Raw genomic sequence first — 18,920 nt, forward strand, 5'->3', positions numbered from 1 at the left:
GATAGTCCCTTTTGTTCCCCCCACCATTGGTTCCCTGCACCCGACTCCCACCCGCTCCCCAGGCCTTCCCCGAGCTAGTGCTTGTGTCCATGGGTTATGCATATTTGCATATAAATCCTTTGCTTCATCTCTTCCCGTCTCTGAGATCCCTCCGTCTGCTCCATGCCTCCACGTCTCTGGACCTATTTTGTTTATTGGTTTATTGTGTCCGTTAGATTTCATGAGATCATGAGATGCTGGACTGTCTCTGACGGGCTCATTTCAACTCAGCATAATCATCTCCGTAAAAATTACCCGTCATATACCCCAAATTCAACCCGGGTGTCCTGTATTTTATCTGGCAGGAGCTGGCATTTTTATCTCTATGAGCTGGAATTATATACGTCAGTGTTTCTCTTAAAAAAATAAATAAAAGTAAAATAAATGGTGAAAATGGGTTTCGGGAGTAGAAGGGAAAGTGTCCTGGATTTGGAGCCAAGGAGAGAGAGAGAGCAGATTCGGGATTCATGGAGGATGAACACGGCTTCCGTGGCCTGCTTTATATTGTGATGTCAGAGCATGCGTGTGGGCAGGCGTGTGTCTGCCCCGTTACTTACACTCCCTCATAGATGAAACACGGTTCCTGCCTCACGGTTCCCAAAAGCACCGGAAAAAAAAACACACACACAAAAAACAAACCAACACGACACAGGCACGATCGGTAATGATGGGATCCACCGGCAACGTCGAAATGATTGACTTACATCCCATCCTCCTGGCAGCCTGGGAGCGTTTCGAATCAAAAATACCTAACACTTAAAAAAAAGTGTATTCGTTGGTTTTAGCGAGAAATGAAGGGGGAATGATGGAGACAAAGAGAGAGAGAAACATCGATGGGAGAGACACACATTGATTCTCTGCCTCCCACACGCACCCCGACCAGGCCCGAACCTGCAACCCAGGTGCATGCCGTTGACCAGGAATCGAACCTGGGACCCTGCTGGGCTCTGGCCGATGCTCTCACCGCTGGACACACCAGCCAGGACTGGGCTTTGATATATTTTTTTTTTATCCATTGTTGTTCAAGCCAGTCCGGGGTGGGGGAAGCCGAGAATTTCAGCCAGAAATATGTGTTAAGTGGACACGGTCAATGCCGTCGTTGCATGGTTTCTGTCTGTTTATCGCTTTTCCATTTTCATTGTTTTAATTACAGTCGACTTGCGATTTTGTATTAGTTTCCGGTGTCCAGCTTGGTGCTTAGACCGGCTTAGGGGATTCTCGAAGGCTGGCAAATGCTCTTTTTAAGTTGTGCTAACTCTCTGTTCATAGTTTGGTAAATTGGACTGTTTTTATTTTTATTTTATTTTATTCTTATTTCTTTTTAAAAGGGCTAAGGTTTTTTTGTTGTTTTTTTAATATATCTTTATTGATTTCAGAGAGAGGAAGGGAGAGGGAGCGAGAGAGACAGAAACATCAATGATGAGAGTCATGGATTGAGCCCACAGCCCAGGCCTGTGCCCTGACCGGGAATCGAACCCCAATCTCCTGGATCCTAGGTCGATGCTCAACTGCTGAGTCATGCCCGGCCAGCCTGGACTGTTTTTTTTAAAAACTAATAAATAAATGGCTTGTCTGGCCGGTTTGGCTCAGTGGTTAGAGCCTCGGCCGGTGCACGGAAGGGTCTCAGGGTCGATTCCACGTCAAGGGCAGGAACCTGGGTCGCAGGCTCGATCGAGGTTGGGACGCATGCAGGAGGCAACCAGCCCGTTCGTCCGTCTCACATCCATGTGTCTCTCTCTCTCTGCCTCCCTCCCACTCTCTCTAAAATCAATGGAAAAAAAATATCCGCAGATGACGATTAACGACAGAAGGGAAATCCTTGAAAAACCCCTGCTCGGGCCTGGATCCTGGAGACTGAATGTCTACGTTGCAGGAGAGCACGGCCGTTCCTCTGGGTCAGTCACCTGTTGTGCTGGTTAAGGACGTTTATTAAAATGAAAAACGCAGCCCAGGTCGTACTGACTTAGAGTGTGATTTCCCGTCTCAGTAGTTTTGCAGTCGGACGCGGGCTCAGCCTCCCTCACTCGGGGTCCGGGGTTCAGAAGACAGTGGGGCCCAACCCAGCGGCAATGACGGGCCCAAAGCTGTGTCCTGTGGTCCCAAGAGCGTGAAAACGGAAACACATCTTTGAAACACGTGAGAGTGAAGGCTGGAAGGGGAGCGGAAGTGTGCCTCGGAAAGAAAAGCTGAGGCTGACTTCCAGAATATTCCGAGATAAACGGAAACATCTGGGTCGGTCAGGTCCCGCAGGCCCCACACGGCAACCCCAAAATAGAGCCTGGAACTGTCACGACGGGGCATTTATAAGACAACCAGCAGAACTGACAGCTGAGAGCCCTATTTGAAAAACGTGAAATCATGGAATCGTAGCATAATCACCGTTATTTATTGTTATTATTTTTATTATTTTCCGTTTCGCCAGCCAAAGTGAACGTGGACTCCCTCCGGACGACCTGTAATTACCTGGTTACAGAGCAAACTTGCAAAGCGTACTTGGGATCCGTAATTATTTGGACTGAATTTTTGAATGATGGTAATTTTGCAATGATTCTGAGCTAAGAGGAGACTTAAACCTATTTCTAAAAATTGGAATGTGTCCTTTGGTTAGAGCGTCAGCCTGGAAACCGAAGTCTCACGGGTTCGATTCCTGCTCAAGAGCATGTACCTGGGTTGCAGACTCGATCCTGGGCCCCGGGTTGGGGCATGTGTGGGAGGCTACCAAATGTGTGTCTCTCTCACATCACTGTTTCTCTCTCTCCCTCCCTCCCTCCCACTCTGTCTAAAAATCAATGGAGAAAATTACCCTCCAGTGAGAATTAACAGTAACAACAAAAACAACAACAACAAAAAACCCACATTGAGTTTAAAAAAATAAGTACATTCACTTAGGGTAATATTCTTCAGGTCCCTCCATGCTGTCTCAAAGGGTATGAGGCCCTTTTTCACAGCTGCGTAGTATTCCACGGCGTAGATGTACCGCAGCTTTTTTATCCACTCATCTACAGATGGGCACTCGGGCTGTTTCCAGATCTTAGCTGTTGTAAACTGTGCTGCTGTGAACATCGGGGTGCGTAGATTCTTTCTGATGAGTGTTTCAGGTTTCTTAGGATGTTTTCCTAGAAGTGGGATCACTGGGTAGGTCAAATGGCAGCTCCATTTTTAATTTTTTGAGGAATCTCCACACTGTTTCCCGTAGTGGCTGCACCCGTCTGCATTCCCACCAGCCGTGCACCAGGGCCCCCCTGTCTCCAAATCCTCGCCAGTATACATGTCGTTTGTTGATTTACTGAAGGAGCCATTTACTGATGGCAGGCGTGAGGTGGTCATTCCAGCTTCACCAAACATCAATCTATTTATATATCTGCCTACCCACCTATCTATCTATGACAGTGGTTTCCAACTGAGGATAAATTTTTCCCCTCCCCAGGGGATGTTTACGGACGTCTGCAGGCATTTCGGGATGTTATGACTGAGGAGGGGGTGGTCCTGGTACCTGGTAAGTGGAGACCAGGGAGGCTACTCCATACCCTACAGGCCACTGGACTCCCCACAGCACAGAGAATGATCTGGCCCCAAACGTTAATAGTGCCAAGGTTGACAAAGCCAATTTTATGGATATAATTTTCATATTAAAGTTATTTCCACCACTGTATACCTAGAAGTCTACTGGTTGCTTTCCTTGGAATAATTCCTCTGTAATATTCACCTTGGTTGTGCCACGCATGTGGTTTTGCCCGTCGGAAGGAGCCGAAATGTACACAGGGCAGGAATCTTGGCGCAACAAAGAGCGGCACGAAAAGCACTTGTCCTGAAGGAGGTAAGATGCTTGGCAGATCGACAGGTAAAGGTAGAACCAGGTAACGCCAGGGTTTCTTTATGAGACTGCCCTTAGCCAACGATATTTCATAAATGTGGAGGTGGCTGAGTAACAATAGAAACACTGCATCTGGAGTATTATACAAATATGTTTAAATATGTTTTTATTGGTTTCAGAGAGAGGAAGGGATAGCAAGAGAGAGAGAGAAACATCAGTGATGAGAGAGAAAATCATGGATCAGCTGCCTCCTACCTCCAACTGGGGATCGAAACCATAACCCCGGCATGTGCCCTGACCGGGAATCGAACTGTGACCAGGAATGAAACCTATGACCCTTTGCTGAGGGGGCTGGTACTCTAACCACTGAGCCCCACCAGCACTGACCTATGAACCTGGAGGCCAGGGTTCGATTCCCGGTCAGGGCACATGCCTGATCCCCAATCAGGGGAATGCAGGAGGCCGCTGATCCATGACTCTCTCTCACCATTGATGTTTCTCTCTCTCTCTCTCCCCCTTCGTCTCTCTCTGAAATCAATAAAAACATATTTTAAAAAATTTTAAAAATAAAATAAAAGAGAGCACTCGCGTGTATCGGGAACTCCCAACACCCATCCAGATCCTCGACGGGAATTGGAAACGTTCTGCATCAGGGCCGCCTGCCGCGTCGCCAGCTGCCAAGAGCTGAGAGACAAATCCCATCCCCCCGTTAGGAAGGAAAATCCATCCAACTGGCATATCCCAGAGCAGGTAATAAAAAGCAACAGCAACGTACGATGTCAATGGCGATTTTGACCCAACAGTTGTAAAGAAAAAAAAATAAATTAAAATTAAAGACAAACAGAAATATGCCAGACCCATTCTTTTTGTGCTTGTCCAAGAAAAAATTTATAGAGGCTCAGAAAAAAGGCTGGAGAAAAGAAAATATTGCTCCCGTGATGGCAGGCAATTAATCAAGGTGGTGCGAAAATGCCGTATCAGCCAGAAGGCTGGCGGGAGTGCCATGGGGGACCACGGAAAGGAAAATAAATAAATCCACGCCCTGGCTGCTTTGGGTCAGTGGTTAGAGTGTCCGCCTGTGGACTGAAGGGTCTTGGGTTCGATTCAGGTCAAGGGCAGGTACCTGGGTTGCAAGGACAATCTCCGGCCCTGGTCGGGGCCTGTGCGGGAGGCAACCAATCGATCTCTCTGTCTCCCTTCCACTCTCTCTGAAAAATCAGTGGAAAAAAAATATCTTGAAGTCAGGATTTTAAAAAGAAAGAAAGAAATTCAGGATTCAAATTCACAGACGTCATGGGGAAGCCAGCGAGAGGTTTCCTCTGCACCCTCGCGGGGTGTTTAATCCCTCGTTAAATCGCCACTAATGTGGAAAAGCCGACGTTCGGAGCAGCCGCAGGTTTTCTTAGAAAAGCATTTTCAAGCGCTAAGCAGGACCCATGCACGCCGCCTTCTGGGTCCTTACGAGTATTAAAAACTAATCTGATCCCGGCCGGCGTGGCTCAGTGGTTGAGCGTCGACCTAGGAACCAGGAGGTCAGGGTTCGACTCCCGGTCAGGGCACAGGCCCGGGTTGCAGGCTCGATCCCCAGTAGGGGGCGAGCAGGAGGCAGCCGATCAATGACTCTCATCATTGACGTTTCTCTCTCTCTGTCTCTCTCCCTTCCTCTCTCTGAAATCAATATATATTTTTTTTAATTAAAAAAAAAACACTAAAGTATTATTAAAAAAAAAAAAAATCAGCACAGTGGAAAATAATTGTAAGAGCCCAGACCTCTGCCGGCCAAAACATTACCTTTGTTCGTTCCCCCACTTACTGGAATGACATCACTTTTTAAACTTTGCTCTTTCTGGATCTTCCAACCCTCCCCCCCCTCCACCCCGTTTTTCCAAGGCACTGGTTTTAAATAGCCGGCACACCAATTCTGATTCATTATGAAAAACTGTTTCTGGGCCAGCGGCTGACGGAGACATTGCGCCCGAGGGGATGGTAAACGCTGAGTCTGCAGCAGGCCGCAAGCCAGGGGTTTATAACAAGATACCAAAGCCCGAGCCTTTACCCTTGGTGATGTCCCAGGGATGTAAAAACGTCTCACGTGAAACTTAAGACCCGGGTGGGCAGCTCCCTAACGTTTCCCGACCTGAGCCAAAACCCAGGGGCAGAAGGGGAGGGAAATGGGGCGTCACAGCTCAGCGGGCATGAAGTTTTGATTATGGAAAGCGAGCGAGTTCGAGAGATTTGCTGGACAGCACTGCGCCCGTCGTTGACAATACTGTATTGTGCACTGGGATATATATATATTTTTTAATTAATTGTCACCCAAGGATACTTTTTCCATTGCTTTTCAGAGACTAGACGGGAGGGAGGGAGACAGAGAGAGAAATAGGGATATTCCCACCCACGTCCCAACCGAGGCTGGGATTGAGCCCCTGCTTACATTCGAACCCAAGACCCTTCAGTCTGTGGGCCGGTGCTCTAACCACTGAGCAAAACAATCCGGCCTGGACTTGTGCTGAGATTTCGTTCAGAGGGTAAATTTCATGGTACGTTTTTGTTTTGTCTGTGTGTTTTTTTTTAACCACAATTTTTAAAAAAATGTATTGGCGTTTGTATCTCCCTGGTTTCTCACATGTACTTCTGGAAGGCAACGTGCCTGTTAAAATAAATGATTCTCAGCAGGGTTGCCTGACCACCGACCGGGGTTTAAGCAGACCGTGGTTTTTCTGCCTTAAAAGCGAAACATCGAATCCCACGTTCCCTCACCAGTGTGCTCGTTGCAGGTCCCTGGGATCTGCTGTTTTGCCCGATGTTTTCATCGGAACCTAGACAATCCGGCTCCTCCATTCTTCAATGAACGTCTCCCTGTTTTTATTATTGGAACTTCGTATGGTCACTGGCATGAGGCGGAGCAGACGGAGCTTAAATCTCACCCCCGTGATTTATTAACTGTGAGACCTTGCGTAAAAAAAACATAGTCTCTCTGTTGGCCTCAACGTCACTACCTTTCAAGTGGGCAGATATCCTATTTGACAGCATTTTTGAGTATTAAAAGTTGACGTGTACCCAGAAGTGGTATTGCTGGATCGGACGGTAGTAATTTTTTTAATTTTTATTTTTTTGGAGGACGCTTTCCACGGTGGCTGCACCAACTAAAAAAAAAATCCCACCAACAGCATATGAGGGCTCCCTTTGCTCCATTCACATCCTTGCCAACACTTGTATTTCTCGCCTTCTTGATCATAGCCATTCTAACAGGCGCTATCTCATTTTGATTTTAATCTGCATGTCAAAGGGGTACTACGCCCCCATGTTCAGTGGCCAATATAGGAAAACAAACTAAGTGTCCAGTGACAAATGAATGGATAAAGAAAACTGTGGTACGTCTATACAACGGAATATTACTCGGCCATGAAAAAGGAGGTCCTGCCATTCGCAACCGCTGGAATGAAACTTGAGGACATTGTGCAAGTGGAAGAAGTCAGAGCTAGACAAGTACTGTATGATCTAAATTACAGGTGGAATCTTAAAAAAATAAAAGGGTGGTTACCAGCGGCTAGGAGGTGGGGAATACGAGAGATGTTGTTTAAGGGTCTGCAATGGCAACTAGTAGATAAAAATGTCCTAGAAATCTAATGCATGGTATACTGCATAGAGACAAAAATACTGTATTATAATCATCGAATTTCCTAAGAAATGAGACCTTAACTATTCCCATCACACACACAAAATGACAAGGTGATAGCTATCGCTACAAGGGCCACTATACTGTAATACAGAAATGTACCAAAGCAACACGGCGTACACATCAAACTTAGTCAATGTCAAATACACAGTATTTCCCCCACACCCCCATATCCGTGTTTAGCTCTCTGTGGTTTCAGTTACCCAGGGTCAATCATCTGGCCTATCATCTGTACCAGAAAAAGATAGAATAGATAGAAAAAGATAGAATAACATTGAATTCTGTATTAGAAAGTTGCTAAGAGAGTAGATCTTAAACATTCTCATTAATGTGGGGCAACGGACATTAACTAGACTTATTGGGGGTGATCATTCTGCGATATATACACATATCCAATCGTGTTATGCACCTGAAACTGATGGAATGTTATATGTCAATTACATCTCAATAAAAAATTAAATTTAATTAATAAAACAAAAAAAGATTGCAGCCCTGGCCGGTGTGGCTCAGTGGTTGAGCGTCGACCTCTGAACCAAAAGGTTGTGGGTTCGATTCCCAGTTGCAGGCTCGAGCTCAAGTAGGGGTCGTGCAGGAGGCAGCCGATCAATGTTTTGCTCTCACATTGATGTTTTTCTCTCTCCCTCTCCCATCTTCTCTCTCTAAAATCAATAAAAAAATTAAATTAAATTAAAATAAAATAAAATATAAAATAAAATAAAATAATAAAATAGAAAGATTGTGGACTCCTGGACTAGATAGAAGCAGGCAAACTACAGTTTAATCCTGCAACAGAAAACGCGGACCAGAATCAGGCTTCGTAAAAGGTACAAAGTTTTATTAAACAAACCTGGAATCAATAGTATTATTCCATAAATTAGACAGCAGTAAAATTTTCCAAGAGCATATATACAAATCACAGTGATTTTCATTGTGCAAGGAACTGATGGGATTAGAAACAGGTTGGGTTGTTTTTTTCCCCACCCACACGTGAGAAGCTAGGACAACCCTGCAGGGATCCCAGTGGCTGATAGCCTGGGTGTGCCCCTCCTGCAAAGGCGTTCAGTCTCGTGTCTAAAGCATCCCGCGGCCGTCCTGTGACCCTAGAGCCACATGGGGACCCAGCCAGGTTGTCCACGGCACAGTGGGAGAAAAAAGCAAAGCTGGAGAGGACAAGAAAAGACGGCCTGTGGGTCAAATGGTTTCTAATCCCATTCACGAAAAACACATAGGTAATGACTTTTACTTAAATAACAGAAGTGTGCACCGTGAAAGATCAAATGAAAGCAAGCTGGAACGTCTTAAAAACACAATAATTTACAGAAAACCATTCAGAGCATTTTCCCTTTGATGAAGGATTTGATCCCCTGGAGGCAAGCCCTCAGGGTCTGCAAAGCAAATGTGATATGAGAATGTCCCAATGGGTGAAATCACCCCCACACACTCCACCTCCACCAACACACACACACACACACACACACACAGCAAACAAGCTATCCAAATACATTATCCATACAACCGTTCATGGGATTTTCCTCTTTGTTTTAGGTAAGTGGACATCACCCCCTAAAGTTGAACTAATTCGTCGGAAACGGGAATACAGAGAGGTGTGCTGGGATTTGTAATTAACGGCATCGGCCCTACGTTCCCGATTATAACGGTCCAACATCTTAAAGGCAACTTAGGTCAACAGCTAAATGGGAAATTCATCCCACATTCACACAGTTGTTTAGGGCGACGGGTGAGTCTGACATTTGCAGCATGTGGGTTTTTACGTTTAGATGTGTAGGATGAAACGAAACGTTCTAGACACGTATAAAGAGGCGGGTTGTGTGGCTGATCTCTGTGCGTGGATGGTGTAAAGTGGACACATAGTATCTTGTTGCTGGGATTTTTTTTTTTTTTTTTTTTTTGCCTATCCTGTGCCATTGACAGCAGCGATCAAGATACAGGCCCATTGCGGGCGAAAGATACATTTACATTGAGTAGGATTCTGACTTCTATTGGGGAAGGGATTAGAAATCAGCCAAAACAAATGTATGCTATGCTGTGTGTTCAGTTGTGACTTTATTTTCTTAGCTTTATAGATGCAGGTGAAAGCAAGCGAGTGATAGTTCCACTAAGAAAACAACACCTGCCCCTATGCACTTCTTCTTGGGTTATAGGCATCCCCAATATTGCCACCTCATTAACTTGCATAAAACACGTCTATCGCTTTGCCTGATTTTTGTGACATTTTCCATGAATTTGCTTCAAAACTTTACACACTGATTATAGATGATCACAGATATGTAGATTTCAGAATATTCCCCCTGAGTAAACTATTTTTTAATTATATGCCCTGTGTGACCCATGCGTTTACGAACTCATTTTGAATAAATCTGATTTTTCATTGTCGCACAATTGAATTTACGCCCCACCACAATTAACACATAGCACATGCAACTTCTAAAATGGGCATAAATGTCAAAGGGGAGTTTTAGCAGCACCCGGTAGTCCTGGAATTCACTTTAATTGTTAATTTGTGTTGCATGGCTGATGGCCATGTCCTTCAAGGACAATGCATCCAAACATTTGTTGTCTTTGCGTATTTGTTCAAAATTAAGATGGCAACGCATTCCTTGCTTCCTTGACAACACTTCTATCTCATTTGTTAAATCCTGGACAGTAAGATTTAAACTTAAAAAATATGCACATGGCCCAGCCAGCATGGCTCAGTGGTTGAGCATCGACCTATGCACCAGGAGGTCACTGGTTTGATTCCAGGTCAGGGCACATGCCCGGGTTGTGGGCTTGATTCCCAGTAGGGGGCGTGCAGGAGGCAGCCGATCAATGACTTTCTCATCATTGATGTTTCTCTCTCTCTCTCCCTCTCCTTTCCTCTCTCTGAAATAAATAAAAACATATTTTTAAAAATATATGCATATGGGTGGATGTGCCTGTGCCCACTTTTTTATTATATTCAAGAACAGTGTTTCACTTATTTTTAAATTTTTTTTTAAGCAGATGGCTCCAAAATAACAATAATAATAGCTGTTACTATTATTGTTTATCTTATAGTCTTAAAACAGGAGACATGCTTTTCTTTCTGTGTCAGTGCCCAGTATCACCTGGCCAATCTAATCTAACATCCGACGATGAAACGGTTCAGAGACTGCTCACGTTTTAGGCCGTGTTGACCCTCCACTTAATCCACACAGGATGCCCACTGTGAAATCTGGACTAAAGACACGTTCCGTAGGACCACGTGCGCACTGCATCCGTTAGCAACAACCTTCCACTGAGTTACGCATTGTGAAGAGATTGTTTTCCCAAATTTTGTCTTCACGCTCATGTCCTGAGTTTGTATCTGTTTGAACCATAGGTCATGTCTGAGAAGGGGGAACGTTCAGCATCTTCAACATTACTGCCTTTTAAAGCTTTTATAGGCACAAGCTGTGTCCGTGGCACTTTCCAAGACACACCCCCGTACGTAGCCTTCTGATTCATGAGTGGCATCGGCCCAAGTGTGAGGGGGGGGATGCATTTCCTTTGACATGTTGCTACTGAAAAGAAGATGCATGAGTTTCCCAAAAGGCGCCTCTCCGGCCACATCGCCAGATGTGTGTGCAGAAGAGAGAGGTAGACAGAGCTACGGAAAGAGATGCTTTCCTGGGCACAGTACGGGAGACAATATCAACAGCAAAGACCCACCAGGTGACTCAAGGACACACCTGAGCTGCAGAAGCCTGAGACGGCGCCCAACCCGCCTTTTCTCCTCTCCCATTTTCACCCACCCCCTGGGGATACTCTGCCCCCATTCCAGCTGCCTAAGGAGCTGCACCTGTCTCGACAGAACATAAGAGAAAAGGGAGGAGGCAGAAAGAGTCCTGGAGGTCTGGGTAGGCTCTGGAACCTACTCCTTAAATGCACAGATGTCACATCTCCCCCCCGGGGAAGGTTGTGCCTGGGCCCTCTGAGAGTCCACCGCACATGGGATGCCCAGTTTGGATTTTTACAGCAAGGATCAGAGTCACCAAGAAGACAAAGCAGAAGCGTAAAGAAAACGAATTATGGACAAGACAGACTCCAAGGACCTGTATTCCATTTGTGTCCCGTTTTGGGGGACAATGAACATCTAAACCACACAGGTATGGTGGCCAACTCCACCTCCGGCTTTCATGAAGTCCACCGTAAGGGTGAGTGTTTGCAGGGTCCCTTCCCGTCAAGGTGTCTCCATAACCAGGTCCAAGGAGAAGAAATCCCACGGCCCCCTCGATGGCCCCCGAGCCTGCCCGGCCACTGAGACCACTATGTGCCCGACAGACCCAGCTTGACCGTCTACAAGGAGAAAGGCAACTGAGCAGAAACCAGTTCCTCCGACGACATCCAACACTGACATCCATCCTACCGGTCATTTGCTTTTTACTTTTTCCAAAATGAAAATGTAAAGAAAACCTTTGCCCGAGGGGGGATCATCTTGCAACAGAACCAATACAGACTCATCTGTTAGCTCTGGGAGGTACCTTTTGCACAAGAGATTTCAACTGGAATTTTTATAGGTAGCCTTCCCCCTATGCAATGTGGAATTTTTTTTGGGGGGGGGGGATAGAAAATTTCTTAACTGCATGCCATTCATTGAACCTGTGCTTGTACTAAAAGTCCAGCCCGCGTGTCTCTCCCTTTCCTTCTGGCTTGAAGACCTGATAGGCAGCATAGGAGGATGTTAGCTATAGAAGGCCACGTGGTATTTCTTCACCAAGGACTAAAAATGCATAGATTTAAAAAAAAAAAAGAAGGAAAAAAAAAAAAAAAAGCAGACATCATACATTTCAGGCTTTGCTCCCAACAGAACAGATTCTTGACAAAGAAATTTGGAAACGAAACATCACAGGCTCTGCACCGTGCAGACATTGACGTGGCCGCGGGGTCTCTTGTCCTACTGTCTTTTACGCTCACGCACAGGCACGCACGACGTATGGACACGTACGTGGCCGTGCGTCTCTGTCCTAGTGTCCTTCACGCACAACGTGTGGACACGGACGTGGCCGTGCGTCTCTGTCCTATTGTCTTTTACGCACACGCACAGGCACGCACGACGTATGGACACGTACGTGGCCACGCATCTCTGTCCTGTTGTTTTTACGCACGTGCTCACGCACGACGTGTGGACCCCTACGTGGCTGTCTTATTGTCTTTTACGCACGTGCTCACGCACGACGTGTGGACCCCTACGTGGCTGCGCGTCTCTGTCCTATTGTCTTTTACGCACACGCACAGGCACGCACGACGTGTGGACCCCTACGAGGCCGTGGGTCTCTGTCCTATTGTTTTTTACGCACGTGCTCACACACGACGTGTGGACGCCTACGTGGCCGTGGGTCTGTCCTATTGTCTTTTACGCACGTGCTCACGCGCGACGTGTGGACCCCTACGTGGCCGTGGGTCTCTGTCCTATTGTCTTTTACACACACGCTCGCACACACCCACCCGCACCCACACCCACACCCACAGACACAATGTGGTTATCACCAAACACATTCAGTTCAAACTTATAAAGCTGAGTCTACGAGGAGAACCAAGGGATGAACACAGTAGGAACCCAGGCAAACGGGCAAGGTCAACTCGACAACCGGACAGCTTTGCAAAACGTCCTACTGTGCGCCGGCTTCCAGTTCTTCCAGTTGCTTAGGTAACGCCAGGTCCACGACTGTCCAGTGCGCTCCGACCCCGGGTATCTACATGCCACGTGGGTTCGTGTGGCACAGGCCCGGGCACATCCCCCAGGCGGCTCCTCAGGGCTGCAAGTGGGGACCAAACAGGACAAAGGATCTGGTTAGTTTCCAAAAAAGTGGGTAAGTTGTGTAATAATATTAATAACACCAAAGAAATCCAACTATCTTTAATTTTTATTTTATGTTATTTTATTTTTTTAAGTATTGATTTTAGAGAGGGAGCTAAAGGGGAGACAGAGGGGGAGGGAGGAATGCATTTGTTGTTCCACTTATGCTTCATTGGCTCTTCTTTCTTCGGTCTGACTAATCTTTTTATTTAATATATCTTTGTTGTTGTTTTTAATCCACACCAGAGGATATTTTTTCCCATGGCTTTTCAGAGAGAGTGGAAAGGACAGAGAGAGAAACACCATGTGAGACAGACACGTGCATGGGTTGCCTTCCATCTGCACCCCGACTGGGGCTGAAGATCAAGCCTGCACCCCAGCTACGTGCCCTTGGCCGAATTTGAACCCTGGGACCCTTCATTCTGCCGGCCGATGCACTAACCACTGAACCAAACGGACTAGGGCTAAATATATCTTTACTGTTGAAAGTATTACAGATGCCCCCAATTTTCCTTTGGTGGGCCCCCTGCACCCCGCTCCTGCCAGCACCCCCCAGGCCTTCTCCACACAGTTGTCTGTGTCCACTGGTTATGCAGACATGCATGTGAATTCTTTGGTTCATCTCTTCCCAATAAACGATGGAATACTATGCAGCTGTAAAAAGGAAGGCTCCGGCCGGGCCTGGCTCAGCGGTTGAGCATCGACCTAGGATCCAGACGATCAGGGTTCGATTCCCTGTCAGGGCACATGCCCGGGATGCGGGCTCGATCAATGACTCTCTCATCATTGATGTTTCTATCTCTCTCTCTCCCTCTCCTTTCCTCTCCCTGAAATCAATAAAGATATATATTATTTTTTAAAAAAGAGAAGGCTCCTTGGTTGATTCTTACACGTGCCCTGACCCGAGATGGAACCTGCAACCTCTGTGTATTGGGAAAGGACTGTAACCAACTGAGCTACCCGGCCGAGGCTGTGGTTGAAATTCTTATTGCAAAGATCTACAAACTTGAATTCTAAAGAGGGGGGGCGTAGGTATGCTTCCTAAAAGAAATGGAACAGTATGTTAAAGATGAGCTTTATTTATTTTTAAATTTATTTCCGAGGAAGGGAGAGGGAGAGAGAGAAACATTAATGATGAGAGTCACGGATCGGCTGCCTCCTGCACGCCCCTTACTGGGGATCGAGCCTACAACCCGGGCATGTGCCCTAACCGGGAATCGAACCCTGACCTCCTGGTTCCTAGGTGGACGTTGAGCCACTGAGCCACATGGGCAAAGGTGAGCTTTAAATGTTATATGATACCTGCATCCATTGAGTTATCCCCTCCTTACCCAAGCTAAGAAAGGAGATAAGCTGCTCACCCAAAACGGGATCCTTGTTTCAATGTGCTTATCACGAAGGAAACCGAAACGGAAAATGATTAGAATCCTCCCTGGCCGGCGGCCCTAACGTCTCCCCCCACACACACACACGCTGAAAAGCAGGCCGGGTAATTCCAGCAGAGATAAAGAGTGAAGTCAACGGCTATCCATAATCTCCGGAGAGCGGTCCTTGAGCTGAAGCGGCCTCTCGACGGCATGTGATTTCGCTTCATGAAAAATTATTCTGTTGCATGATACGGACACACCTCATTGCTCTTAGGCAAACACGCCAGGCCTTTGTTTCGCCTTGTGTGCAGTTTACTGTCGGCTGAAACACGCCTGAGAGCGGTTAAAATATTCATGTGTCGGGGCTTTTCCAAAGGAAAGAGCAGAATCCAAATGTGTGGAATAAATAGAAAGCCACGGGATCATGAAATGGTGGCGCTGCTTTTTAGTGTATGTGTTTGCGTGTTGTTTTTTTAATTGTCACCCGCAGATATTTTTTCTATTGCTTTTTCCAAGAGTGTGGAAGGAGAGAAAAATCAATGAAAGAGACACATTGACTGGTTGCCTCCCCCATCGCTCACCAACTGGGGCTGGGGATCGAACCTGCAACTGAGGTTCGGTGCCCTGGGCTGGAATCGAAAGCCGGGACCCTTCAGTCCTCGGGCCGATGATCTAACCACTGAGCCAAACAGGCTAAGGCGTGAAAAAGTGTTTTGCTTTCCAATGGCTCATCAAGCCAATGTCATCCAACACTGTCCCCAACATTGAACCCGAGGCCATTAAAAATGATTCCAGCCCGGCCGGGTGTGGCTCAGCGGTTGAGCATCGACCTAGGATCCAGGAGATCGGGGTTCGATTCCCGGTCAGGGCACATGCCTGGGTTGTAGGCTCGATCAATGACTCTCTCATCCTTGATGTTTCTATCTCTCTCTCTCCCGCTCCTTTCCTCTCTCTGAAATCAATAAAGATATATTTTTTAAAAATTATATTTAAAAAATAAAATAAAATAAAAATGATTCCACTAGCAAAAGTGCTATTTACACACATTTCCCCAAGAACATACACCGCACTGAGAAAGGTTATTTCTTTTTTTTTGAAAAATATTTTTATTGATTTTTTTTGGGGGGGGGACAGAGAGAGAAACATCAATGATGAAAGAGAGTCATCGATCGGCTATGTCCTGCACGTCCCCTACTGGGGATGGAGCCTCGAACCTGGGCATGTGCCCTGACCAGGAATCGAACCAGTGATACCATGGTTCATGGGTCAACCGACACTCAACCAACTGAGCTTCCTTAATAAATGTCACAATATCACTATTAGAATTAAAAAACAACACCTGTGTGCTTGGCTTATCAATGAAGTGTTCCTCACGACAAAACAAACCAAGCCTTTTACTCCTTTGAAATTACCGGATAAACATCCATCATGAAACGCTGTGCGCAAATCAAACAAAAGGGGAGGAACCGAGGAGGCCAGAAAGAAAAACAATATTAAAAAACTCAGGAACATTTTGTGATTTTTTTTTTTTGAAAACCCGTAACTGGACCTCACTCGCTTTGGAGGTGGCTCGGACCACTGAGGGCACACGCCCTGTTACGGAAACCAATCCACGTGGTCAACGTGGCTGTCGTGTGTCTGAAAGAGAAACGTGTCCCCAGCAGCCCTGGATGGTGTGGCTCAGTTGGTTGGGTGTCGTCCCAGGTACCGGGAGGTCACGGGTTCGAGTCCCAGTAGGGGCCGTGCACCAGGCAGCCCAGCAAAGACTCTGTCTCATCACTGGTGTTTCTATCTCTCTCTCTCTAAAATCAATAAAAACGTATTTAAAATAACATATCTGTGTGTCCAGCAGACGTGACCATTTCTCTACTAATTATTTCCCTCTGTCATTTAGCTTTTACCCCGCTTTCCTCTTGGCATTTCTGCAGAACTGTCCCATCCTCAGGGACTGGAGGTTCCCCGTGTATCACGCGAGTCCCTCCCTCCCAGGACGGTGTGTTCTGCGCAGGGTGTTCAGCAGACGATTATTTTTCTCTGCTGCATGGTTTTCTCCGTCTCCTTGGGGACCCATCAACCTTGCTGGCGTGTTTTTTTTTTTTGTAAATTTTTATTTTGTGTTTTCTGAATTGAATGTATTGGGGCGACCCTGGTGAATAACCTTGGGTGGCTCTCGGGCGCACGACTCTGTAACATCACCTGTGCACTTGATCTGCTGATTTGCTCAATAGACAGAAGTACCTTCCAGGGGTGGGCCTCAGAAATTCTTGAAGGCCTCCAGGTCCTTGGGAGACACCGCGGGCGCCGCGTTCCAGTCGTTCTCAGGATAAGCTTCGAAGTTGGAGGTGTCGCCTTCGCCGCACACCTTGGGCACGATGGGGGGCTGCGGGGGGCGAGATGCAAAGGCCTCGTTAGGAGGACGGGTGGGCCCCTGGGTGTCCGCAGCTCCCTCCACCGCTCTGGCTCTTTGCAGCAATTCTATGTGGGTGGGCGGGGCCGAGCCCAGAGGGTGGGAGGGGCCAACCCAGGGTGGGCGGGGCTGAGCTAGGGGCGGGAGGGGCCAATCCAGGGTGGGCGGGGCTGAGCCTAGAGGGTGGGAGGGGCCAACCCAGGGTGGGCGGGGCCAACCCAGGGGTGGGCGGGGCTGAACTAGGGGTGGGAGGGGCCAACCCAGGGGTGGGTGGGGCTGAGCCCAGAGGATGACGGGGCCAACCCAGGGGTGGGCGGGGCTGAGCCTAGGGGTGGGAGGGGCCAACCCAGGGGTGGGCGGGGCTGAGCCCAGAGGGTGGGCGGGGCTGAGCCTAGGAGTGGGAGGGGCCAACCCAGGGGTGGGCAGGGCCGAGCCCAGGGTGTGGGTGGGACCGAGCCCAGAGGGTGTGGGCGGGGGTTACTTCTAGATTGTTGGGGGGCTGACTTCCAGATTGTTGGGGGGCTGACTTCTAGATTGTTGGGGGGCTGACTTCCAGATTGTTGGGGGGCTGACTTCCAGATTATTGGGGGGGATGACTTCCAGATTGTTGGGGGGACTGACTTCCAGATTGTGGGGGGCTGACTTCCAGATTGTTGGGGGGATGACTTCCAGATTGTTGGGGGGACTGACTTCCAAATTATTGGGGGGGGGATGACTTCCAGATTATTGGGGGGGATGACTTCCAGCTTGTTGGGGGGACTGACTTCCAGACTGTAGGGGGGGATGACTTCCAGATTATTGGGGGTGGCTGACTTCCAGATTGTTGGGGTGGCTGACTTCCAGATTATTGGGGGGGGATGACTTCCAGATTATTGGGGGGGATGACTTCCACCTTGTTGGGGGGACTGACTTCCAGATTGTGGGGGGCTGACTTCCAGATTGTTGGGGGGCTGACTTGCAGGCTATGGGTGGGGCTGACTTCCAGATTGTTGGGGGGCTGACTTCCAGGCTATGGGCAGGGTTGACCCCAGGGTGTAGGAGGGGCTTACTTCCAGCTTGTGGGCGGGGCTGAGCCCAGAGTGTGGGTGGGACTGACCGCAGAGTTTGGTCTGGGGAGACCGCAGAGTGTGGGCAGGGCCCAGGCATCAGCATTTTTAAATCTCTGTGGTGACTCTAAGCCCCAAGTTGGGATCCCTGGTATTGAGGAATTCTGTCAAACACCTGCTCCATTCGGAGGAAGGCAATCCAAAGAATATTCTGCATCTAGTCTACCAGCATCATTGCAACATACCCACAAGTCCTACACACTCGCTTTATCTATGTAACTCCCCATTAAACAGCAGCCAGATCAGAGCTCAACCTGGTCACAGAGCCACTGAGCAATGGAGCCAGGTCTCCAAAAGCCCAATTGCAGCCCTGGCCGGTGTGGCTCAGTGGTTAGCACTGAAGGGTCACGGGTTCGACTCCCGATCAAGGGCATGTACCTTGGTTGCAGGTTCGATCCCTAGCCCTGGTCACAGTGCTTGTGGGAGGCAACCAATGTGTCTCTCTCATCGATGTTTCTCTCTCTCTCCCCCCCTCTCTTCTACTCTAAAATTCAATGGAAAAAATATCCTTGAGTGAAGATGAACGAAATACACACATTCAAAAGTCCAATTGCAAAAGCTGGAGTCTTAACTCCCCCCATCTAGGTGCCTCTTTAGGGCTAAAAGATCCACCGAACAGGCAACGTGGCCTGTGAATGGTTTGAGACGATGGGTTCAGTTGTGCAAATTAATTATGTATCCACCATACAC

General features: G+C 47.7%; 1 protein-coding gene across 1 annotated transcript in view; it reads right to left on the reverse strand.

The window, feature by feature from the left end:
- Positions 1 to 8,345: 8,345 nt before the first annotated feature.
- The window catches only part of LOC308552014 (cAMP-dependent protein kinase catalytic subunit PRKX), a 45,572-nt gene continuing 34,997 nt past the window's right edge, over positions 8,346 to 18,920 (reverse strand). Inside the window, exons 8-9 of the mRNA XM_081126969.1 lie at positions 16,956 to 17,097; positions 8,346 to 13,309 (exon numbers count right to left, since the gene is read on the reverse strand). Coding sequence (XP_080983095.1) covers positions 16,972 to 17,097 — 126 coding nt within the window. The 3' untranslated portion in view covers positions 8,346 to 13,309; positions 16,956 to 16,971. The remainder of the gene's footprint in view (positions 13,310 to 16,955; positions 17,098 to 18,920) is intronic.

Source organism: Miniopterus schreibersii, assembly GCF_964146895.1.
Source record: "Miniopterus schreibersii genome assembly, chromosome: Y".
NCBI classification, from domain to species: domain Eukaryota; kingdom Metazoa; phylum Chordata; class Mammalia; order Chiroptera; family Miniopteridae; genus Miniopterus; species Miniopterus schreibersii.